The sequence below is a fragment of the Dendronephthya gigantea genome, unplaced genomic scaffold (genome assembly GCF_004324835.1).
Source record: "Dendronephthya gigantea isolate DGI-Jeju-01 unplaced genomic scaffold, DenGig_1.0 000079F, whole genome shotgun sequence".
Classification (NCBI taxonomy): Eukaryota; Metazoa; Cnidaria; class Anthozoa; order Malacalcyonacea; family Nephtheidae; genus Dendronephthya; species Dendronephthya gigantea.
In genome coordinates, this window is record NW_021163089.1 from 597,249 (window position 1) to 620,803 (window position 23,555).

General features: G+C 37.5%; 5 protein-coding genes across 5 annotated transcripts; 2 read left to right on the plus strand and 3 right to left on the minus strand.

Moving 5' to 3' along the window:
* Nucleotides 1-48: 48 nt before the first annotated feature.
* Nucleotides 49-10,789, minus strand: LOC114532379 (RNA helicase aquarius-like). The gene is made up of 51 exons (XM_028553869.1): nucleotides 10,466-10,789; nucleotides 10,098-10,192; nucleotides 9,915-9,950; nucleotides 9,766-9,811; nucleotides 9,617-9,691; nucleotides 9,421-9,495; nucleotides 9,284-9,346; nucleotides 9,097-9,165; nucleotides 8,900-9,000; nucleotides 8,623-8,699; nucleotides 8,487-8,551; nucleotides 8,343-8,399; nucleotides 8,198-8,257; nucleotides 8,060-8,111; nucleotides 7,885-7,946; nucleotides 7,704-7,807; nucleotides 7,472-7,571; nucleotides 7,323-7,394; nucleotides 7,098-7,146; nucleotides 6,927-7,019; nucleotides 6,790-6,838; nucleotides 6,635-6,686; nucleotides 6,495-6,521; nucleotides 6,129-6,320; nucleotides 5,903-5,975; nucleotides 5,715-5,821; nucleotides 5,560-5,619; nucleotides 5,376-5,485; nucleotides 5,174-5,264; nucleotides 5,023-5,063; nucleotides 4,761-4,877; nucleotides 4,530-4,599; nucleotides 4,348-4,458; nucleotides 4,148-4,257; nucleotides 3,963-4,029; nucleotides 3,798-3,866; nucleotides 3,652-3,696; nucleotides 3,484-3,549; nucleotides 3,343-3,381; nucleotides 3,170-3,220; nucleotides 3,051-3,081; nucleotides 2,835-2,941; nucleotides 2,681-2,752; nucleotides 2,542-2,601; nucleotides 2,318-2,445; nucleotides 2,020-2,191; nucleotides 1,701-1,871; nucleotides 1,380-1,577; nucleotides 1,102-1,164; nucleotides 810-923; nucleotides 49-538 (listed from the first exon to the last, which is right to left on the minus strand). Exons 1-51 carry the CDS (start codon nucleotides 10,544-10,546, stop codon nucleotides 350-352), a joined length of 4,284 nt encoding a protein of 1,427 aa, XP_028409670.1. The 5' UTR covers nucleotides 10,547-10,789; the 3' UTR covers nucleotides 49-349.
* Nucleotides 10,790-11,839: 1,050 nt separating this feature from the next.
* LOC114532508 (myosin regulatory light chain 12B-like) lies at nucleotides 11,840-13,465 on the minus strand. Its single transcript, XM_028554024.1, has 2 exons — nucleotides 12,959-13,465; nucleotides 11,840-12,101 (listed from the first exon to the last, which is right to left on the minus strand). The coding sequence occupies exons 1-2, from the start codon at nucleotides 13,348-13,350 to the stop codon at nucleotides 11,984-11,986; spliced, it is 510 nt and encodes a 169-aa protein (XP_028409825.1). The 5' UTR covers nucleotides 13,351-13,465; the 3' UTR covers nucleotides 11,840-11,983.
* A 1,523-nt stretch (nucleotides 13,466-14,988) lies between these two features.
* Nucleotides 14,989-17,069, plus strand: LOC114532507. Its single transcript, XM_028554023.1, has 5 exons — nucleotides 14,989-15,215; nucleotides 15,452-15,479; nucleotides 15,708-15,753; nucleotides 16,137-16,269; nucleotides 16,347-17,069. The coding sequence occupies exons 1-5, from the start codon at nucleotides 15,078-15,080 to the stop codon at nucleotides 16,857-16,859; spliced, it is 858 nt and encodes a 285-aa protein (XP_028409824.1). The 5' UTR covers nucleotides 14,989-15,077; the 3' UTR covers nucleotides 16,860-17,069.
* Nucleotides 17,070-18,899: 1,830 nt separating this feature from the next.
* Nucleotides 18,900-20,489, plus strand: LOC114532505 (uncharacterized skeletal organic matrix protein 5-like). Its single transcript, XM_028554021.1, has 4 exons — nucleotides 18,900-18,968; nucleotides 19,176-19,215; nucleotides 19,432-19,570; nucleotides 19,766-20,489. Exons 1-4 carry the CDS (start codon nucleotides 18,917-18,919, stop codon nucleotides 20,261-20,263), a joined length of 729 nt encoding a protein of 242 aa, XP_028409822.1. The 5' UTR covers nucleotides 18,900-18,916; the 3' UTR covers nucleotides 20,264-20,489.
* Nucleotides 20,490-21,032: 543 nt separating this feature from the next.
* LOC114532481 (prostatic spermine-binding protein-like) lies at nucleotides 21,033-23,215 on the minus strand. The gene is made up of 6 exons (XM_028553993.1): nucleotides 23,021-23,215; nucleotides 22,277-22,321; nucleotides 21,895-22,194; nucleotides 21,679-21,797; nucleotides 21,383-21,484; nucleotides 21,033-21,226 (listed from the first exon to the last, which is right to left on the minus strand). The coding sequence occupies exons 1-6, from the start codon at nucleotides 23,097-23,099 to the stop codon at nucleotides 21,179-21,181; spliced, it is 693 nt and encodes a 230-aa protein (XP_028409794.1). The 5' UTR covers nucleotides 23,100-23,215; the 3' UTR covers nucleotides 21,033-21,178.
* Between the last annotated feature and the right edge of the window lie 340 nt (nucleotides 23,216-23,555).

A 23,555-nucleotide genomic window follows, 5' to 3' on the forward strand; every position in this document is an offset into this window, starting at 1 on the left:
TACAGATTTATTTGAAATAAAATTTAATATAAGTCAGTGTTAAGCAATTCAATAATTACCTCTTTGTACAAGAACTATTGTCTCGTTTGCACCTTTGCATAAACAAAAGTCCACACCAAGCACTGGACAAATTTCTGGAAAATTCCCTTGATGGACTATGCTCAGTATGCTGATATCAAGCTCATGAACTCAGTTTCTTGATAATGTCCTAAAATACCGCAGTTGAAGTGTGTAGTCTTCATGTGTCTGAAGTAGGCATGACACTTGCTCATTGGATTCTGACTATTTCAGCAAGAGTCAAAACCTTTTAACAACCAGTCAGTTCCTGAGGATCCTGAAATTTCTCACCTCAAGTCACTTGTTCAACTTCATTCACAATGGGTGAACCAGGAGCTTCATCCGTCGTCATTTCGGTGTCCTCAGGCTGTTTTGAAGGATCCGGTTGTGTGGTGTCAGCTTCGGTAGATTGATCCATGTCATTGTTTGGTTCACCATCGTCCTGGGGTGGCTGTGGAATTGAACTTGACTGTTGTTGGTACTGAAATAAAAAAATATCTTTTCAATGCAAACTTCCAGTATTTCAACTCAATTCTTGATATTCTATTGACGAATGATTGATTGATTGATAAAGACGACGATGGTACATTGTAGAATATTCACAAGACAAATCATCCTCTTTCTTCCACAGTCAACCATTTAACAACCCTGAGAGTCAATTGGCATCTGTTCTCGTTAAGCTACAGTAAGTTACAGGTTATAAAGAGAACAGGATGGTTGACCATACGTTATGGGTTAAGGTTATAGGTTACCTGTTGTTTGGCGTTCATTTCAGCGACAATGTTCTGGTACATATCATAAACAATACGATGCATATGGGGCATGTCTTGAACAGCGAATGGCTTGAACGCGGGATCTTGGTTGTACTGAAAGAACAGATAAGAAAGAGACAATTAATGGTTAGGATATCGAGGTGTACAGGCCCTGGAAACGACCTTGACCGAGGCTGCTCTGAATTCCGGTTATTAGGGGTATATGACGCCCCTGGGTACCAGGTTGTATGTCACCCTGTCATCTAGATGAAGTTCCTACTTTAAGACTCACCGGTCTCGTGGGAGGATATCGTTCGTTCAACGCCAGGAGTAGATGAAGAGGTCTTGAAGTGAGCTAGATAAAGAAACACGATAATGCAATCATTCTTACGTTACTAGGGAAGGTGGAAACTACTAGTAAAGTTCATTCTCTAATTGTGTCAGGTTTCACTAGTGATCACTAGACTTTATGACAAAGACCAGCTTGACAGGGAGAGGCAGACTATCATCCTAGGATGATTCATCGAATAGTGGATCTTGTATCTTGAATCGTGGATCACTCAAACATACCTGGTCAAATGCCGGTGTTAGCTCGAAGCAATTCCTGAATAGACTGGCTCGCGCCAGAATATATAGTCCGAGTCGGGCTCGAGACATCGCGACGACGAGCCGACGCACATCTCGGATATGACCGATAGTCTTCGTACGAACTAATGAAAGAATGATGTAATCATTTTGTTGCCCTTGGTAGCGATCTACTGTCGTGATCTAAAAAAACAAAAATAGTTCATATAAGTTCTTGCATAGGCAAATTTCACCAGAATACACACATATTTACCAAGTTTTCATTCATTCAAAACGCGTACTAGCTCCGACTCTCTGCAGACATACCTTGGATGGCCACCCTATCACAGGATTATCTCCACATCTCTTTCTTATTACGTCACGTATGAGATGTTTCTGACCGTTGTACGTCGTTAAGATGGCGATCCTTTCTGCGGGATAACCAAGCAATCTCATGTACATAAATATCGCGGCTGCATATTCCGCCTCCCCGAGATTCTGCAACAAACGATGGAAAAAGAAATATCTGAAAAGATGCCATTAAACTGTGGTCATTGATGAAACTTGTATTGATATAAGCTTTACCATTATCACAGTAACTCTAACGCTATCCACGATTCAACCATCATAATTCACTTCACTTTACCTGATAGAAATACGGGTTGGGTTCAGACTCGCCTACGCCGTTGAAATCCTCAACATTGATGAGTTGGAAGTCGAAGAAAAACCCTGGGTTAGCTGTGCAATATTCCGGCCAGGCGAGCACATGCTGTAAATTCCCCAATTTCTTGTAACGCCAGTTATACAAGTTACACAGGCTGGAAGTAAGCGCAGTTGAATAAGACAGTAATAGACTTGGATAAGACAGTACATACTAGGATAAGACAGTACATACTTGGATAACACAGTACATACTATAGGATATGACTGATATCGTTACATACCTTGGTCTGGCTCGACCCTGAGCGTCAAGGTCAACAGTCGGAACACCAAGTCGGACAAATCTCGTGAACAAAGACTGCTCCATGTTGGAAAACTTCTGGAAAGCCATGTTCTTAATAACTGGGGGCAACTGCAAAGAAAATACTTCAGAATGACCTCGCGACACGACAGCAAAGACACCCGGTGATACCTCTCAAGAAATACATTCGAATATTCCATCATTTACCTGGTGATGATCACCGATTAAAATAACTCTCTTCAGTCGATTAAAACCATCCTCAGGCGTCTGAAAGCAACACAAAAGCAAGATAAAGAATGGAATATTCTACTTCTTTATAAGATATCAACCTTACAAATCACTTCACCTGTAACAACAGCGGGATGAAGGTTTCAATCTCCAAGATTTGAGCTGATTCTTCCATCAAGACATTGTCGTACTAAAGTGCAACAAAATATGGTTTCACAGTTCTGATCGATGGTCGTAGGCGCTTTTAGAAAACAAACTATCCTGTGACTGACCTTAAAACCGAGTTGAACAAGATCTCGTCGTTTCAGCGCGGCGTGAGTGCAAGTCATGGCGATTATTTTAGCCTCTTTTACCAATAAATAGTTTGACCTATCGCCACCTAAGAGAGGTAGAGAAAGAAGAAGACAAGATAAAATTGGAGAGTTAGGAAAATATGGAGCATTTGGAATTGAAAGAAAATAAATTTTTGCTTCGCTATCATCACTTACCACTACGCAAAAGTTCAAAAGCCCGGAACTCCTACAACACATCAAAATGAGTGTAAATCGGGGGGACGATAAAAAAATCAGCACAATTTATACGCCAACAAGGAAAACAATAAACAAACCTCCAACTGTTCAAATATTCTCTTTATATAACGATAACATCCCTGGGAAGAAACGAAAAATATCATTAGCCACAAACACAAAACGACAGAACACGATGAGCTGAAAGATACTGTTGAATTCTCCACCACTTTTATCAATGTTGTTAAGAATATTTATCATAATACCTCCGAGATTCCATATCCTCTGTCCAGCTCTTCTTTTTGAAGACAGGCTACAGCAAGAATTTAGTTTGCATTGGGTTGTATCACTTGTGTGATATTTACATTGCATGTTTCAAAAGCGGGCAAGGGTAAATACCATGCACAAGCATTACCTGTGGAGCATTGGAAAAGAATGATGTAAAAGGAAACAGCTCTGAAATAGCAGCGACTTCGTTTTTCTACAAACACAAAATGCTTTTCCTTTCAGTTGAAATTTTAAAATCCTTTTAACTGAATCTACAAGAGAAAACTTCGTGAAATACAACATGCGCCCTCCTTACCCTCTTCCGCAACTTGCTGTTGTATTCCTCCCAACGAGCAACAACCTGGGATAACGAGAAGATCAATAAATAATGATCAAAATACGGACACTATGACGCTATAAACATGCGATCCAGTGAGCCATGCATATATCACGCTGTTCTACCTGATAGAGAAAGAAATATCCTGCGGTCTCACATGTGTATGATACATCTCCGTGAACATCCAAACTTTCCTATAAAGAAAATAATCAAATTTCTATCCAAATACGCTTGGAATGCTCAAAAATATCTTTTTGCTTTTCTCCTCTTTCACAAGCTGTGTGGGTTACCTGTAGTCGTTGAACTTCAGAGAGTAATTCCAGTCTTTTTGCCAATACAAAGTTGACGCGACCATACCTATACGGATTTGAAGAAAATGTCTAAACGATATTTCTTTTGCCTCATTTCTTCTTGAGGTTAAAACCTGCAGTTATTCCTGCCCAATTTTAGGGCCGCCCGCAATTTAGGCTACTACCTGCTGAAATCTTTTTCCGTTTCCAACGCCTCTTCCCCATGCCCAAGACGAAGTAAATGTCGCTCGTCAATATCGAGCGCCATGATTTTTTCAAAAAGTTGGTTTAACGCCTGAAAGTCATTGAAATTGTCCATCAAGATTCGTATTACTTTGAAATTAATTACAATAAATTATAATATAATTATGGTCGTAATGCTTACCTGGTTAGAGTGGGTCACAATGAGAGTTCTTTGTTCAGGAAAATTATGATAAATATTCGAAATAATTTGCACGGCGACATCTGTTTTTCCAGTGCCAGGAGGTCCCACGACCTGAGAAATAACATAATATATAATTATAACAAAGATTATTCATCCTAAAATGATGTCATGTCGAGACACACCATAGTTAGTCCAGGCTGCATTCCCGCTCGAATCGCTTCGACTTGAGTCGGTGTGAAAGGAATTGCATTTCTAGACAAATCATTGAATAAGATTAGGAAGAAGCCTGATATGCAAAGAGTACATACACCCTGGTTACAGTATTTTGCTTAATTTCACTATCATAAACTGTTCTTAATCTATAAACGAAACTGAACATCCTTCAATGTGTTTTTTAAAAACCATCCGCTCACCGTTTCGGTTGATTGTACGGATATGGTCCTCTGTTCAGCGTCACGAAAGGCTCCACAAGAATTTCTGGTAAATTAACTCGCTTCTCTTCGTCTTGAGACTCTTCAGGAAAAGTGATCCTAAAACGTTAACAGGATTCTTCTTTAAGGTTGGAAGATAACCAGTCACAATCACACATGTTTGGCTATCTTCAAAATAAAACCTTTTTCATTTTTCACTAAAGAACAAATCTTAATCAAACAAGGGAAATATTTAGTGATTTACCTGAATGGAGGAACAAGCTGGCTTGGCTCTTCTATTGAAGCCTAAGATGAGAATATTATACTGGGTAAGACCAGGACTTTCACCGCTCTCTATAAACACGACACGAATCACGCGATAACAGACCAGAAATCAATTATTCAAGAGACATTACCTTCACTGAATACTGCGGGAAACTGGCTTTTAAATGCTCGAAGTTTAGGAACGTATCGTTGAAGTTTAATTCTCGGATTTGATTTGGCATTCTGTAGAATACGTAATCCACAAGTTAACCACAATTATCTGACGTGGATTTATTCTAATCCATTCTAATTAGTTCTAAATCCATTCAAATTAGTTCTAATTGTTATAATTACCTGCTATAATGTGCAGCACCGGGATCGTCATAGCCAAGGAAAATATCATGAAGCCAATCTGGCACAATACATTCCGTATTCATCAGATCTCGTATCGTTTCCAACACAGCCTAAAAAGAAATGTCATCAATACAAGCACACAATCAAATCCTCTAGTTTGAACCTTCAATAAATATCTTCACACCTTGAAGTTATTTTCTTTGGGTTTTCGTCTCATGAGAATATTGAATGTTTCGTAGACATCCTGAGAACAAAAGACGTATAAAGAAATATACGAGTGAGCTCTGAATGCTCTACACAAGGACGAGAGTTCATACAGTACAAGACAATGATTCATACCTCAGTTCCCTGAACAGTAGCAGCCATGTCTTGCTGGTATTGATTTGTGTCTAACCACAGCCTGAATGTCCGACTTTCTCCTTTGAACTCAGGCTTGGGATCAGGCCCTATAACGAACACACACGGTCAGTATTTCATTCGCATAGTTTCCCTGAAAATCAGCATTTCTTTAGAACAAGTATCCTTGCCTTCTTCAATAACTTTTCCTTGTTCATCAAGCATTCCTTCAACTTCTGCACCGCGTACGTAATCAATGCCATACTAAAACACATTTCAAATACATAAATACAGACCAATCTTTACATCATTACTGTGAATATGTTACCCGAAATGTTCCTCTATTGTTAACCTGTTGTACCACGCCAGAGAGCGCGGAAACCACAAGAAATCCATATTCATCCCTAACAATCCTACCTTTTCCTTGAAAGGTTGATTAGGATCAAGTGATGCTGTAACTTTAGCAGGCCGACAGCAGACAACGAAGACAACATCGTGTTTTCTGATCGCCTCCCATTCCGCTTTGATCTCTTTTCGAACATTCAGATCAATCGTGACATCAGCTCGTACGCGAGACGGCCGATTCTCTCCAAGATTTGGCTTCGCAACCTAAGACAACAAATGAGAAGTGTTGGATGATGAGTCTCAGAAGTAATACGGTTACGACACTCCTCGTTACCACCGAGTGCCCGTAAATTCCAGCAGAGATTGACAGGTAATCACGTCAGACAGGTGCTGGTGATGGAAACTTGGATTCCACAAAGCGGATATCCGAAAACTCACCTCCACAACTGTGAAACTTGATATTGGCTAAAAAATGAAAATTGCGTCAACCAGAAACTGTGGAAGAACGAGGACAAACACTCGCCTTACTTCACAATCCAATACAATCTAAAGATTGCCATAAAGAACACTGTACTTACCAAACCCATTCGCGCCCAACCACGAAACTCTGTGCGGCCAAGCTCGTTAGACCTGTTGTGGAATAAACACAAAATGTTATTTCATTCAACTAACCAAAAAAACATAGAAATGAATTAATATACCGTTTAGAGAGAGGCGAATTAGTCTATCTTACCAAGGTCTCATGTGCTTTGCAACATCTTCCACATCTTGTCTAATTTCGTCTGAAAATAACGGAGGAAAATTTTCATAAACCTGGAAATACTGAAGCATCTTAGAAAGAAATGCTCACGTTCCTAGAAGTATACTCACACGTCGATTCAAGTCGGAATAAATTGAGGTTCCTGAGCAGGTAATCGTGAAGAGTTAGGAACTGGAGATTGAGTTTTGGTAAAGCCAGACATTCTGGGGAAGAAATAGAGAAGTTTGAGGTGAAAATGATTAGAGTGAGAGTTGTAACAATTGAACAAATGCTCAACTTACCCTGACCAGAATAATACTGTGATGGTACAATATTCTCGTCCCATAATATCTGAGGAAAACAACATAAAAATCCATCAATCACAATGCCTTACTAACACTGATGAGTAAAATCATCTGCAGGCAGAGTGAGGATGATTAGGCTGATAAAGACGTATTTTATCTAACGAGATAACAAGGGAAACTGGGAGGTGGTTTCTCAACGGAGCAACTAGCAATTCCCCTCACCTGTTCTGTCGGGTAGAGAGGCATGTCGTTGAGAGCTTCTATCTGAGACAGTCGTCGTTCATGGCGAGATATCTGAACAGAAGAATCGTTATTACGGAACGGGGATAAACGATAAAATATTTGAATGATATTCAAGCGCGAGAGCTTACCAAAATCTCCAGCAAGAGTTCTTTATCATAACCACTCTGGCCTTCCTCTGGTGTTGGAAGAAGATTCAAGTATGCACATATTTCGTGCAATTTAGCGTCCCTGGAATAGAAATTTGCAGCGTTGAGCTTAAAAACATTGTGTTCTATCGAGCCTAGATATAGCATTGCCCGTACATGAGAATTGAGAAATACATTAACCCTTGCTAAATTTCAGAATGATTTTGTCACTTACTTCAACGGTTCAAACTGCTTGAGTAATGCTTCTCTTGTGTCAACGCTGGCGACATTGCTCAGAGCAAAATTCTGCAGTTCTGGGAAGTTCTTAAACGCCGCTCTCTAGACCAGAAGACGCAAGAAACTCGTTAAATGGATCTGAAATTTTACACTTCAAAAAATTCGGAAAGAAAATCTACCTGAAGAGAGATTATTTTGTTGTAATGAATGTCAACCATCTCGTGATCAGTAAGAGCCAAACCTAAGACAGACGTTTCAAGAAACACGATTATCAAACCATACGATATCAACTGCTGTAGTTTCTACCAGCCCATGGAGGAGACCAAATACAAATTCAATAAAATACATGATTACCTGTGACATCATTTATCTCGAAGCCAGCATAAAACCTCAACATGTCTAACAACTGGAAGGAAAATATGATGGAAATAATGAAGAAATAATTTTACTTAAATAAAGTTAAAATCACGTAAATATCCGTACTGTCCGAACCTGTGTAAATAACTTTCCAATGGTTGGTTCTTTGGCCAGGTACGAGAGACTGCAGTGCTCCTGAGATAAGATTTTCACCGTTATTTCTTTTGTAAATTAACTAAGATTTTTTGTAACCAAAACTGGAAATTTCTTTATAACTCACCACAATATGCGCATCATCAAGGACTGTGTTAAAGAATCGTCGGGTTGGAAGCAAAGCCTGGATTTGAGAGATGGTTATGAAGTGTAAATGAACAGGATTCTCTATTTTAATCTAATTTTTAAGTTGTATTTACTGTATGCATACCTCCAAATCAACTAATAACTCAAGAAAACGTTCACAGAAATTGACCTTGTCTTTATCAACTGAATCTGCAAAAAAATGAGGAAGTTTTAGGCATGAGCATACACTTACCTGGGCCAAAATTATGTTATCCACCCACCAGGATCTTTTATTGAATCCAAAACCTTGAAGAAGGACTTGATCAGGTTGGAAAGATAAAGTCTTTTATTTTCCAATCTAAAAAGATGAGAAAAAAATTTAGGATTGAACAACAAAAAGCAGAGTTTACATTTGATGATGTTTTCTCCTTAGTCTATACTTGCAACACAGTACAAACACTCTCTGGTATATTCAAAAACAATGCAAGAACCTTCAGAAACCAGGGTGACCCAGATCTTTGACCTACAAATGACCTAGGTACAACACTATCATCATACTTTTTCAAAGTAATTTCATCACATTTCGCATCTTTCTTCTTTAAATGTGCCCAGAATTTTCTGTACTTTGGGATGGATCTAAGCTCTTGCTGAAGACGGCCCTATATATATAATTACATAATTATATGTGGTCAGATGCCAAAAAAATTAACAGATACATTATGTAATTTTGAACAAATCTTGCAAAGGAATCTCACAGGTAATAAGCAGGCCCACATCGGCAGCGACACAAGCTGTTGGATCTGTTCACGAATTACATCCATTTCCTTGGAATGAAAAACTCATTGAACATTGATATAACACAATGTGATATCATGTGCACATTATTTATCATTACAGAGGCTATTCACCATCATATTTACTGCCTATTTTTTCGGTACTAACCAAGCTACTGAAGCAGTGAATGAGAAAGCGTAGTATTACAATTTTTTCTTTGATACCAACAGTCTGTAAAAAGAATAGGATTAGAATGCTAAATTTAAATTAATAAGATGTTGTTTGACTTGTTTCTCAATATTTACCTCTTCTTCAAGAAGACTGGTTTCCAGAACACGGTTGAAAAACCCAGGAAATTGTTCTGGTTTTGACTTGAAGATCTAATCAAATGTTGTATAGCAAAACTCATTCAGTCTGACCCAGATCATTGGTTTTTAAAAGGGAAAGAGAGGAAATCCTGAGGGTTTTATATATAATACAATCGCAAAAATGCCAGCTTACCTCCCATGGTGGAACACTTTCTCGAAACTTTTCATTTATAATCACAACAATAGACATCACATGAGCCGACGAAGCCTGGTCAAAAGAGATATTTTGACTATATAACATCATTCAAACATCACATGCATTTCAAATGAATAGGCATGTACCTTCTCTGCATCAAAGTTTGGCCATAAATAATTTTCCAAGTATTGACTAAAGAGAGAAAAATAAGACCATTTATCATCTTCAAAAGCCACAAGTAATTTAGCATTAGCAGTAAAGCCTGGGTTTAAGAATTGGATGATAGCAAGCTTACCTAAACTCCAGAAGCATCACCCTTTGACTTGAAAAACTATAAAGTGAGATACTAGTAAGTGAAAAACTAAAACACAATAGCAATATTTGAAAAGATAAGATGATAGAAGGTGAGGTTCTTAATGTCAGTAGCACCCTATACAAATGTGTTTGTGTTGATAAAACATCACTTCAGAGCTAGTACCTGCTTCCCAATAAATCCTTCTCGTAAATCTTGTCAATGACCTTGGATTTATAGGGGAGGTGGTTATGATGGGGAGCCCAATACGTATTTGCAATCTGGAAAATTAAGAAATATGTAGGATATGGAGAGATAATTATCTGATATCCATTATATAATTTGGTCTACCTGTAGGGCAGAATCACAATGCATTCAGCCTATCCTGGAGACCTAGCTCCACTAATCATTAAGACTGTCTTGTTAATAAGACCACAAGACACTTACAGTCCACATTACTGTCTCATTTATTAATGACTATAAACTTCAGGTCACATGGTCACCTCATTAGTGACCACCAGCCTCATTAGTGATTAGAATATTATGTTGCATACTTGTGTTAAGATATCAGCATTGATTTGCTGCACTGTCGGTGCAAAACCACCACGACGTCCTTTACTTTTCTCCTTCACCATAATACTGCAGGCACATTCAAAACAAGCACATGTGATTATGGAACTTGCACTCCTGTCGTAAATTCACGCACGATTACCAAGCAATTCCCAAGAACTTGCCTCGATGCAACACTAAATCCGGACACCTAAGATAGACCTCTTGTATGTTTTCGATATTAAATCCTCAGCGTAGTAAAGTGAGCTTTGATTTTCCAGTTTTCCCAAAAAAAATCGCTCGTAAAACGTTACGATGTTGCCGACATATTTAGAGTCCAGTCTTTCGAATCATAGCGCGGCGCGGCGGAAAAGCAAAGCGCGCAAAAGAGGACTAAGGCCTAGTGCGGCTCAGGCGCAGTACGGCGCAGCCGGGCGGCGTCTATTAGGGAGCTTTAGATTTGACTACGGCTCCCGCTACGGCTACGAGATTCGTCACGTTGACGTGATATTCGTGATACTTCGTACTGACGCCAGAGGCACGTAGTCCTCGCTCATCTGACTACGGCATTTTAACAAAACTTATGTATTTATAGTAATGTTCGAATAAATTTTATTATTGTTTTTTAACAAAACTTCGTAGTCCTGACTACGTGATTTAAAAAGCAATAAAAGTTGACATTTTTTCGTTTTTTTCCAGAAAAAAAATTTAGAGAAATGTTTTCCATGACTGTGGCCTTTGAATACGTGTATTTTTGGAAATGGTGAGGGTAAAATTTCCGAAATATTTGACGGGATAAACATGCGTTTATTATTGTGTTTGCAGAGATTTATCATGCCAGTACGAGGTGGCGTATGCATACAACGTTTGTTTCGCGCCACAGTGACGAATCTCGTAGCCGTAGCGGGAGCCGTAGTCAAATCTAAAGCTCTCTATTAAATGTATGGACGCAACCTATATGATCATCTGTCTGATGGATGATATGCTTTCGCCCGTTTGTTTGATTTGAAAGTCACTGCAGGTTACGTCAGGCAGGTTACTGTAGGCAATAAGAACCAAACTGGCCAACAATCACGCCATCTTTACAGGCCAGTGGCAAGGTGAGTAAGCTTGCCTCCAGGTACTAGCCCCACCCAAAGGTTATAACTAACAGCCAACAAGAAACAAGAAATGGTAGCCGTAGAAAGTCTGGCTGGCTAGCTGCAAACCAGTTTGCCTCCAAAGTCTAAACTAACTTGGTCAAGACACTCACACTGACCCTGCGCTCAGCAAAATCTACCCGATATGAATTTCTAATTCAAGACTTAAAAAAGAAAACTACGTTTTTTTTTAGAACACACGTTTATTCCGGCAAAACAAGTTATCATATAAACAGCATCTTTCACGAGGAGATACGGTAGATTTTTAATGATACAAAACATTGTCATATTTTATACAAGACTGTCTCCATTTCAAATGAACTACAAAGAATAAAATATCGTCTAAATATCGGATTAAAAGTCAGTTCACAATTAAAAGTTAGTCTAGTCTTCTTCCTTTGCAGAGCCCTTGATGGTCTTACAGAAGTCGGCATACAGTAGGTTGCCACTACGATCCATTGGCGCGCTGTTGAACATTTCCTCAACTTCTTCTTCCGTGAATCTGATGGACGAAAGCAGAATCGTTAACATTGAGTTGGCATTATAGAAAATGCATTTTGGGTTTCTTCTCCTAAATTTCACCTTACAGGTTTTAAAAATTAAGCCCTGTGACTAACGTGCTTTGACACTATAGATGTAACTAACTTCAACAGCACCACAGGACATCATATCAATATTGTTTCATTTACTGATTATCAGCGAACTTCGTGAATAAACAGAGCAAAAGTCTGGTGGTATTTCTGTCATGTTTTTCACCGACATCATCAAAATAAACTGAAAATCTTTTCCAAAATATTTAGAGCTGTACAGAAAGCCAAATTTTTGCAACAGAAAGTCGAACCTCCGTGGCGAATAAGAGCGATTATGAATTGATTACAATACACTTATTTCACGTTTCCCGCTGTGCTTTTTACGCGCACTAACAAACGGCTTCATCTATTCAAGCAATCAGGTTATAAATCTGCTCGTTCGTTTCTCGCAAGAATTCGTGTACTTTCATGAAAATACTCTGCAACTGTCTTAGAATTGTCATATTAACTTGAGTTATGGTTTTTAAAAAGTCTTCACTTTCTAATAACTTTCTGTAGCAATCACAGACTTGAAGTATTTATATACGAGATATCCCAAAAGTTCATCGCAGAGTTCAGTATATCTGTGGATCATATTGCACTAAAAGATCTGTTTTTTAAATGTATTAGAACTCCGGCGATGCCTTGCGCAAACACTTATAATATTTTAAGAGGTTATTGATGCGCTTAAACCAAGGATAATCGCAGCAAAGAAGAAAATATGTTACAGTCGATTTAGGAGTTGCTGAAAAAGATAAAAAAACGGAAACAACAATAAATTTTAACCAACCTGTCGCCTGTTTGCATCAGCATTCTTTTCAGTTTTTCTTCAGGGATTTTTCCTGTCCCGGCCTCATCAAAACAACCAAATGCATTGCGGATGACGTCTTCTGGGTCCGTACCATTGAGTCTGTCTCCAAAAAGTGTTAGGAAAACTGTGAAATTCATAGGTCCAGGGGCTTCACTGACCATGCTCTCAAGTTCCTCGTCTGAAGTCATTCTTCCCAAGTTAATATAGGTCTCATTCAGATCACTTTTATCGATAAAACCATCACGGCCAACATCGATCATGTTGAACGCTTCCTTGAACTCTTGGATCGTCTGTTGGTCAAACATAGCGAAAACGTTTGAGGCTGCTCGCTGAGCCTTCTTTTTGGTTTTCCCTTTGGCTTTTTTCGACATATTGGAATATGTGACGATGGGCTACGTTTGTGGCTGAAGACTCGACCAAATCAATGGCAACTCGCTTGCTCGAAATGTGACTTTGAAGTGAATAGGTCCACCTTCAGCCCAGATTACTCTCTGAATCAAATGCCGTATAAGGCTTGACAAAAAATACTCAGTTCAGTCCCGGTATCTGATTGGTCAAAGCCAGACTGCTGGGGGTGTGCAAGGTCCCTTCCCATTGGCTAATTCAGCTAAGCAGAGGTTAAAAAATGCCACCATAATCACCCGCGTTGTCCTGCATTTTTGATAACAAACAGGACTAGAGAAATTACCGACGCGAGTCCATTTCTGTTAACTAGAAATTTATGTCAATGAAACGTAGTGTCGTATCAGTTTGCCTGTCAAATATTGAACATAAGCGTGTTGAGTTCTGAAAACAATTCTGATACAAGTGCTAAATATTACACGGGATTTTGTCGACAGATCAAACGCATGTTTCCGCAACTGTGTGAAACTCAACGCTGTCAGTCTTTATACAAACACCCAGCTTTTTGTCTTCAATTTTCAATCATTTCTCCAGCTGTTTTCAACAGAACATCAACGATAGACGTTCACTACAAACGTACAAGCTCAATCTGACGCAAACGAGATTTGGTCAGTTTAAGCGAAGTTTCTCAGACATTTTGCATGCGAAATTAAAATATGATGAGAAAGGATGACCTGGCCATCTGAAACACTCGTTCAGAATTTTAATGAACACCCCATTTTATTGTCATATACTGTCTAACATCTTTACCGCGGGTAGCATGAAATATTAAACACCGGCCATCACGGGAGTGACCATACACCCAACTCCGAAAACTTCCGAAATCAGCTAGCCCATGCGTAAAGAAGTTGATTCTTTTCGAATTTTATATGGTAATCCTAAATACTTTAAAACGTCTCAAAACAAGAAAGCCGGCACGGGCTCTTTAGGTTATAAAGTGTTGTTATTAATTTGAAAGTTGTTTATAGTATTAACAGTAATCCTTCTAACAACATGAATCTAGCTTATTTCATATTTTGCATTCGTATTATTACAATTAATGTCGTTTATAAAAACATTTATGAGGAAGTTAATGCGGTTTCTACCTCGGGCGTTAATGAAACGTGAAAAAATAAAACGTCAACCGTTCGATCAAATACGGCAAATTTCTCACTAGAATTTATTTGAAGGATAAAATTGTCTCCGGTCTGGCATCAACCGTTATGCTTTGAGGTCCCTATTATACAACAGCTGTTCCGAGGGATCCGAGGCTAAGTCTCCGTCCAATCAGCGAAGGCGGCTTTGGGATGTGACTGAATTAATATTCAATTGTTTCTCGTGGTCTAATAATAAATTCTTCTTCAGTTTAACACTTATTTCAGCAGACGGAGAGAAATATAACATTTACAATGTTCACGCAACAATTTTTCGTGGGTCTGTTTCGAATTCTCTTTTTGGCGTCAATTTTCTCGTTTTTTAAAGAAGCGGAATTGTTAAACAAATACGAAATATCGACTGTCGAAGAAACCAATTTTTGTTACAATGCTTCTCTGGAAGGTGAGTGTTTCGAGCTCAAGGTTTTCAAGGAAAATATCGTACCATCGCCGTTTTTCCTTATTTAGGTTTCCGACTGAACGCAAAGATCTTGGAAATACGGAATGTCTCATCCAGAAGTGAATGTGTTGATAAGTGTTTAACGGATCCATGTTGTAGATCTATGAACTACAAGTACAGCACCTCACCACAGAGACCAAAAAAGTGCGAATTATTACATGATCTTCTGGAAGAAAACACAACAACTGTTTTGGAGGAAAATCCTTTGTTTGATCATATTTCTATCATTCAACCACAGAAGGTAAGAAGTTAATATTACAAAGTTGTGTGCGTGGCATGTTTGGGACGCTCCATCATTTCTTGACAAGAACGTTGTTAATCAGGATATAAGAAAGATGATGTTGTCGTTCGCTTTCTCTCAGTTGTGTGTCTTACAAATGGTTTAAGTATTATTCAGCAACAGACGAAATGGTCTGACGTACATCTTCATCATTTTTTATTTAAAATCAAATAATGAATTTTGTTATTTTTTTCTAGCGCTATGACTACAGTTGTTTTCGTAAGAGTGAGTAGAAATTTCACAAAGATCTACAATTCAAAGTCGAAGGAAAGACTGTAGATAAATTGCAATTGATTCGCATTCATCATCAAAAACTGATTTCAAAAGCATGTTAAAGTTCAATTTTACTGGCATGCATGCCTTTCGCTGAGATATTTTATTAACATGTGTTACTTAACAGTCGTTACGTTAAATGAAATAATATATGTTTCTAAAATGTTTTACATTTTCTAGTTTTAGAGAAACACTCTTCGTGCAAAGAACTCTTTGAAAAGCATGGGTAAATAACGTTGATTGTTCAGAGCGGAGCTTACAAAGCCCAGGTCTAATGCATGTCCATGTGCATGGAAAATTTATACACATTTTTCGCAAATAACCGTGCTACAGAAAATGCTTAAAAAAGACGTATCCATGCAATAGACTCTTGCCTCAAATCACTACGGAAACGCGGTGAAACGCCACAAGTAGTATCCAATGTCATACTGTGATGTTTTTAAAAAACGTTCGGGAACATTATTGCACTTATTAAAAAAAAAAATTAATCGTTTTTGGCAGAATGAATACTCTTAAAAAGTCGGAATGTAATGTTCCAGTTTCTTGAGTTTACGATATTGCGCCTTGGAAACTAACATAATAATCCATTGTAACGTTTTCCCTGTTTAGCTTAGCCAACGACGGTGTTTACTACCTCCAGTTAAACAAGAGCTCAGAGATCTATCAAGCGTATTGTTCTAAAAACACGTATGCGTGTGGTGAAGGAGCTTGGACACTAGTTATGAAGTTATTTGGCAATGAGGTGGGGCCTTGTACAAAATTTAGGCCGGATTATAACAAAAATTACTTGGTTTGCTAACCAGCTTCGTTTTTTCGCAGAATATTTTTGAATACGACTCTCCGTTGTGGAGCAACACTAAAACACTTCATGCTGATGGCTTGTACAACGATAAAACCGAATATAATGTAAAGTTAGCTTCGTATCATAACACACCTTTCACCAAAATCTGCCTGGGGATGAAGAAGGTACGTGGCGCTGAGGCAAACTTCATAGTCCTCAACTATACCGCAAGATCGCTGTACAATGTTATCGCAGACGGAAAGTACCGTGCAACAAATGCAGGTCGTGCGAAGTGGATGTCTCTTGTAGACAACGCTGTCTTACAACCACATTGTAACATGGAAGGTTTTAACCTATCCTTGGGCAGCAAGACTTATCCGTTGTTATTGCGCATCGGCTTGGTTGGTAATAATGAAGATGATTGTCGTACGCCAGATTCGTTGCTTGGTTTTGGCTTTATAAAAGGAAAGTCAAAATGGTCCAGTGGAAACTATCGTGATTTGCGCCTAAGTGTGAAGACTAAGACATTTGGTTATATATTAGTTCAATAAACCATATGATTTCTGGCGATAAATAAAGGTGCGGGCATAATGTAATTGGTATGAGATGATGTGATCACTAGATGTAAAATAATTTCTTGTTTTAGTCAGTATAATTTAGAGAGCACTGCACAGACACTTTACATGAATCATCGGAGCCGGGACGCTAGGCCTCTGTCTTCAAACTTTGTCAAATTCGTTCAAACATAATAAACGTCTATACAGCAAAATAAGTTTACAAATGAATTAGTGAAATACTTGTTGATAAATGAATCAGACACATGCAGTAGTACTCTCACTAACTGTTTAACCCGTGGTTTAACATGCATGATATTGGTAAACCCTGGTAATGACATTCGACCCCATATCACCCGCAATGTATGTCAGTATATATAGCTTACCCGTCAGTGTATATAGCTTATACGGTTTTATCAAAAGAGGCGGGGTTGAGACAAGGACCCGTTGCAATCGAGGACGTCAATACTGATCATGGCTGAACATACTTTTCCGCATGAAAGTTATTTCTAAAATACATTTCAAATTAACAAATGGTCGTGCAAGATCAAAACAGTTCTTCCCGTGAATCAGTCCCAATCACTATGAGCACAAAACAGTGATAAAGATTTTCATTATCTTTGGGTAGAACGATATATAAGACCGCACCGATACCAATCAAAAAAGCCAATTGCAGGCAGGTGCATCGCCATTTTACCATTAAAATTTAATGAAGTGTCAATTCGTACTTCTTGTTTGAGACAACAGTTTCGCATTTGACCAGCATTTTGAAATTGATCAATCAAGTACCGTTGGTACTCGTTTGAGTGATATACGATACTCTATATAATAGCCAATCATTCGGTGAATACTTATTACATATTATTACTTATTGCATTATGAATACTTATTACTCATTACTTTAATTTAATTCATGAACCTTGTGGATGTAATTATAAACAGAGCAGGTGAAAATTCCCACCAATTGGATCAACGTCTTGCGAGGTATAATTTGCGCGTTTAGAAGCATCATTTTAACACAAAGTTCAATTTTATAGCGGTGAAACTTCAGCTTGCTCAAACTTACAAAGAAATAAAGAAACTTAGATTGGACGTCAGGTCTTGACTTACAACGTATAATGGTTGGTAATAATTTAGGTTTTTCATTAATTGATAAGACTTCATATCATTTTTCCACATATACCGTTAGTGTAAAACTTAATATATTTTTGTTAGTATGTTCAGTTTAGAAACGTGTGATAGCTCTGTTTAACTGTTTCTGCCTTTAGACAATACAAGTGAAAACTCAGTCAAGACTGAAGAGGTTTCTGTTCCTTGTTGTGTGTTTGGGAAAGCAGTTAAAGGCATCAGAATTGTACGGAATTCAAACTATATACGAGTCCGACGTCTGTTACAATGCGTCCCTCGAAGGTTGGTGTCTGACGACTATAGTCCATTTTCCCCCTACTATTTGGTTGGAGGTTTATTTTTCAAAATCATAAGGACAAATTGAGTTGTTCTACTAGGCGTGCATGAGTTGAACAGCCATGAAAGAGCGGTTAGGTTTTAGATGAAATAATTTCGATCATATAAGGTGAGATAAAACGATCCTGATTCTTTTTAGGTTTCAAATTGAACGCCGTAATCTTGCAAGTACGGAATGTTCTTTTCAAAAAGGATTGTTTAGACGAGTGTTTAGCTGATCCGTGTTGCAGATCCATCAACTATGAATACACCCTTCCTGCTCATAAACCAAACAAATGCGAATTCCTGCATGATGTAATTGTAAATACTACGTCAAGTTTGAAGGCGAATTCATCATTTGATCATGCTTATATCATGCAACCAGAAAAGGTAAAAGTAGTGAATAATTAAATTGTGTAGCTACGACATTGCATGCGTGACTGAGAAGAATAATTATAACAGGTGTTAAAGTTTATATTAATAAAACTATTATTATTTATGCAAATACCAGAAAGTTGGATCAAAATTCTTACATTATTGCATAGCTATATTTCAACATAATTCAAAGTGGCTGATAAGTTGTAAAATACGATCATTATTCTCAAGTCATAATGCACTATAATTCTTGTGTGTTTCAGGTGCATAATTTCAGTTGTTTACCAAGTAAGTTAACTTCACTTGGATCATTCTTTGATACCAACAGTTACAGTAACTTGGTTGTTTACATTATTGAATGAGATAAATTTAAATCTATCATAAAAATTGGTTCACGAGGTCACTACTACGCTGCCATTTAGTCAGGAACATGGCGTAGTCTTGGTAATTCGGAAAAACTTTTTAATGCAGCCTTTTGCAAATCTTTAATTTTAGAGATTTATGCTTCGTGCAAAGAGGTTTTTGAGAAAAACAGGTACATGTTTAATAATATATGTCAGTGGATTTCATTGGTTAGTTCAAGTAGGATGTATTGCTATAGTTCCTTCAAAAGAATCGCAAGAACCCATTCTATCCATTGAATATAAATATTGGGTAGACTAGAATAGTATTTAAGACGAAGCGGTAAGATGATTTTATAAACCTACTATTAATACTTTACTTGACCTGACTAGTAATTTTTATTGTTCAGTTCTGCTCCTTCTGGTGCCTATCACCTTCAACTGAACAAAAAATCAGAAGTGTATCAAGCATATTGTTATAATCCAAACCAGACATCCGTGTGCGGTGGAGGGGCGTGGACACTAGTTATGATACTGAATGGTGCCAAGGTGAGGTGAATGGGCCGCGATTTTTTCTTTTGATAGATGTGAAAGAGCGACTATTTACGAATGCTCTGATGTATAAGAGCCTATATTTGAACATCAGTAACTAATTCACTCGTTTACATCTATCAAAAGAAGTGTAAACGGGTCTTTAGACAGTAAAACCCTTCAATCCGAAATTGTATCTCTTGTCTCTTACAGCCAACATTTAGATACCATTCCCCCCTGTGGACAAACAAGGAAACCTTTAATGCAGAGGCTGCTTTGAATGATAGGGGATTTGAAGCAAAGTTGGCTTCATATCATAACACACCATTCACTAAAATCTGCCTGATAATGAGGGCCAATAACAAAAACGCAAAATCTATAGTCCTCAACTATACCGCAAGTTCGCTGTACAGTGTGATCGCAGGCCAAACCAACCACGTGAAAACGAACACGAGCTCTGCAAAGTGGATGTCGCTTATAGACAGTCCCACGATGCAGCAAAACTGTAACATGGAAGGTTTTAACATGAAGTTTCTTAGCAGTGAGCTGTTTCTGCGAATTGGCTTGGTGGGTAGTCATGACAAGAATTGCAGCCACCCGGAAACATGGCTAGGTTATGGCTTAGGGGGAAAGTATAAATATTCCAGTGGAAACGGTAACGGAATGTCAGGGTTGATAGTACAAACATTTGGTTATATTTCAGTCCAATGAACGACATTGTATAACAACACGTTTTAGCAGAAAACCAGCGACCAAAAATGATCAATTGTATTGTAAAAAGAAATGGTACGAAGAGTTCTTGCAACTATCGTGAACGAAACTTTAAACTTTACTATGTATAATATGTATAGACATGCATGTAATAATAATATATCAGTTTTAATTTGTCCAATTACGACACCGGCAGTCATGTAGCTAGAATGTCGTCGAATAGGTTGATTGGTAGAAAGCGTACTAGTTGCCAGAATAAATGATATTGCCAGTGTTTAAGTTGTCCTGGCAAAAACATGTAGTTTAGTTGATTTAAAAAAAATGTTGTATCAGAAACTATCGCTTTTTTTTCACGTATTCTGCTGGTAAGAGTAAGAACCAGTTGAGCGCGTTGCTCGGCCAGAAAGATAATGAAATATGTCGTTGACTGGCTGTAAGTAATCAGGTATATTGGCCCGTAATACGATATGCATGAAGTAGAAAAATTTGATGAAAATTCAACATACCCCTTTGTAAAACGACAATTCTCTTTGATCTAGAAAAAATTTTAAGCTCAATTTAAATTTTCAGCGCTTTTCGTGTCTGTCACAGATCGCACACAGGTAGTTTCCAGCGGCAACATAGAAGTCAGACGTTTGCACCAGAGTTGCCGGATAATCTTTTACTGAAAGATTCTCAATTCTCACCCCTTTATTGATCGTATACGAGAAAGCAGTTACTGTATAGAAGAATTCAAAGCGTCACTTTGAAATGAACATATGAACACATATGAAAACAGATGATTACAAAAATATGATTGGTTATATCAAATCAATATAATACAGCAACAATGACAATGAAAAGTCTTTCTATACAAAGGATCGCAAGGCATGCTCATCATAAGTGCACAACACAAACTTATCAGAATGTCATCATTCACGCCTCATAGTCGTAATCTTCACTAGACTTTGGTACCGGAGCTCCCTGCCAAAACAAAATTAATATTCATTGCATCATTACTGAGCACAATAGACCTTTTTTATAATGACGTCAAACACAGAAAGTCTGATGTTACACAAAATTTGACTGGCTTCACAAAACTATCCAGCCAATCATACTTTGTTGGTAAATTCTAAGCACCTGTTTAACTCCATTATCACTCAGGAATTTCTCCAACTTTTTGTTCAGTTTCTCCAAATCATCTTTTAATTTTTTACTGTTTCCTTTCAGTTCTTCAATTTCCTAGTTAATTTATGCAATGATTTACGAATGAAAACATATTCAATGTGTTTTACAACATGTCAATGTGTTTTACAACATGTCAATGTGTTTTACAACATGTCAATGTGTTTTACAACATGTCAATGTGTTTTACAACATGTCAATGTGTTTTGGTCACACAAAGAATTTTCAACTATCTGGAAAACTACACCTACATTTGGCATATCTTGGTTGAAAACCTTTTTCAGTTTTGAAATTTGTTTTCCCATATCTTGGAGATCACCTTCATCTGTTTCATCATCAACATCATCTGCTTCATCATCATCAGTATGGCCTACCAGATTGGAAAGAATACTTCAAAGTTAGCCTGAATTATTATATACAAAACACACTCTTAGGCTTATGCAGAATAAATAGCTCCGCTTCCTTACCAGACTTTTTATTCAAAGCCATATCGCCTTCAGAATCTTCAACAACTCTAGCAGCAGCATTAACAGTGTCATCATAATCTTTCTCATCGTCTTTGTCTTCATCTGGATATTCCAATCTTCTTTTCCGATTCTGTTCCATAACTTCAACCTCGTCATCATTATCTTTGTCATTATCCTCTTCATCATCTTCCCTTTCATCATCTTTTCTTTTTACATTTCCTTCCTCGTCATCATAATCATCATCTTTTGCTTTGGCGTCGTTGTAATCATCATCATCATCGTCATTTTCTTTTGATTTTTCTATAAACAAAGCAACCCAATGAATCAATAAGTAAATACAATAACTGTAGACATATATCACTGGAGAATATTCCTAGGTTACCTTCATCTTGGATATCTTCATTATTTTCATAATCGTCATCATCAACTACAGTAAAAGTCCACATATATTTTAGGATTGTCTTCATGAAATATTGCAGTAACAACTTCTCATAGTATAACCTTCTGTGAACAAGTGGCGGCACTTTGAATTAAGAAAGATTAATAATAGACCTTTCCTATTATTGACATCAAATACAGAAAGTCTGAGAGCCTGATTCAACAGGAACTTTATCTCAGCAAATTGTATTATATATATTTGTTAAACATATGCCTGACTCCTTTGAAATTTGAATATTTCAATTAGTGCATTACTAGCTTGTTAGTGAATTACAGAGATTTAAAATTATGACAGTGATTGAAGATTGAACTACTCTAAAAACAGCATTAAATTCAACATTACAATATTGCATTATATATCTTTCTGCAAAAAAACATCTATACATAAGGCACAATAGCAATTAGGACATTAAACCATCCAATAGGAACATAAAATCAACATATTGGTTCAAAATAAAATGTGACATCAAAGCGTCAATCATGCAACGTGCATCTCTGTAAATAAAATGCGTCTATCAGTGACATTTATCTATAGACCGAGTATTAGGCACTTGAAACAAACATTTTGAACATCAACGTCATCAAAAAACTATTAAACAGTCACTTCACTTGTCAACGATATGTATAGTAAATACTGGGAAAATATAACGGACGGTCAACAAATGGTTGCAAAGCTCTTTCAACAAACCTTCCTCGTCCAAAACTGGCGCCGTCCTTGACAGAGTAACCACCAAGAAAAGACAATATATGAGAAAAACCTTCGACATATTTCAACGTAGTTTAATGACCATCAATTATCATATCTTTCTATCTTTCCGACGATCAAACAAATGTAAATCAACACCGTTTTATGCAAATATTTTACATAATTTTTTTCAATTCAATGAATTCATTGAAAATAATACTAGGACCCAAGCCCTTTGAACAAGAAAAGTGACGTCACCCTTGGATATGCCAAACTTTAACCATTATTTTACCATAGACCAACCAGAATACTGGACTTAATTTAGTAAAAAATGTACCATATACCGGTATCACCAGCCAGACGCGAATTGAACCCGAGAAAATTGAAACATGTGAACAGGCCTTTAGGATATAATTATGTAGATAAGATTATATAAGGCAGGGCTGCCTATATTTTCACTAGGTATTTTGGCTAGGTACAACCATTGTTTTGGTACAACCTCACCCCCAAAAAAGCCTGAAAATATTAGACGAAATAT

What these genes read in the sequence shown, in the direction of transcription:
- LOC114532379 (XM_028553869.1), bottom strand. Translation starts at nt 10,546, where the DNA reads ATGGTGAAGGAGAAAAGTAAAGGACGTCGTGGTGGTTTTGCACCGACA. An exon ending in AAAGTGTTCCACCATGGGAG is followed by an intron (nt 9,496 to 9,616) that starts GTAAGCTGGCAT and finishes ACATTTGATTAG; the next exon opens with ATCTTCAAGTCAAAACCAGA. An exon ending in CTCTCTACCCGACAGAACAG is followed by an intron (nt 7,147 to 7,322) that starts GTGAGGGGAATT and finishes TGTTTTCCTCAG; the next exon opens with ATATTATGGGACGAGAATAT.
- LOC114532508 (XM_028554024.1), bottom strand. Translation starts at nt 13,350, where the DNA reads ATGTCGAAAAAAGCCAAAGGGAAAACCAAAAAGAAGGCTCAGCGAGCA. An exon ending in CTGATGCAAACAGGCGACAG is followed by an intron (nt 12,102 to 12,958) that starts GTTGGTTAAAAT and finishes TTCGTCCATCAG; the next exon opens with ATTCACGGAAGAAGAAGTTG.
- LOC114532507 (XM_028554023.1), top strand. Translation starts at nt 15,078, where the DNA reads ATGAACTACAAGTACAGCACCTCACCACAGAGACCAAAAAAGTGCGAA. An exon ending in CTATCATTCAACCACAGAAG is followed by an intron (nt 15,216 to 15,451) that starts GTAAGAAGTTAA and finishes ATTTTTTTCTAG; the next exon opens with CGCTATGACTACAGTTGTTT. An exon ending in TGAAGTTATTTGGCAATGAG is followed by an intron (nt 16,270 to 16,346) that starts GTGGGGCCTTGT and finishes GTTTTTTCGCAG; the next exon opens with AATATTTTTGAATACGACTC.
- LOC114532505 (XM_028554021.1), top strand. Translation starts at nt 18,917, where the DNA reads ATGCACTATAATTCTTGTGTGTTTCAGGTGCATAATTTCAGTTGTTTA. An exon ending in TAATTTCAGTTGTTTACCAA is followed by an intron (nt 18,969 to 19,175) that starts GTAAGTTAACTT and finishes CTTTAATTTTAG; the next exon opens with AGATTTATGCTTCGTGCAAA. An exon ending in TGATACTGAATGGTGCCAAG is followed by an intron (nt 19,571 to 19,765) that starts GTGAGGTGAATG and finishes TGTCTCTTACAG; the next exon opens with CCAACATTTAGATACCATTC.
- LOC114532481 (XM_028553993.1), bottom strand. Translation starts at nt 23,099, where the DNA reads ATGTCGAAGGTTTTTCTCATATATTGTCTTTTCTTGGTGGTTACTCTG. An exon ending in TCAACCAAGATATGCCAAAT is followed by an intron (nt 21,485 to 21,678) that starts GTAGGTGTAGTT and finishes TAAATTAACTAG; the next exon opens with GAAATTGAAGAACTGAAAGG. An exon ending in GTGATAATGGAGTTAAACAG is followed by an intron (nt 21,227 to 21,382) that starts GTGCTTAGAATT and finishes TTGTTTTGGCAG; the next exon opens with GGAGCTCCGGTACCAAAGTC.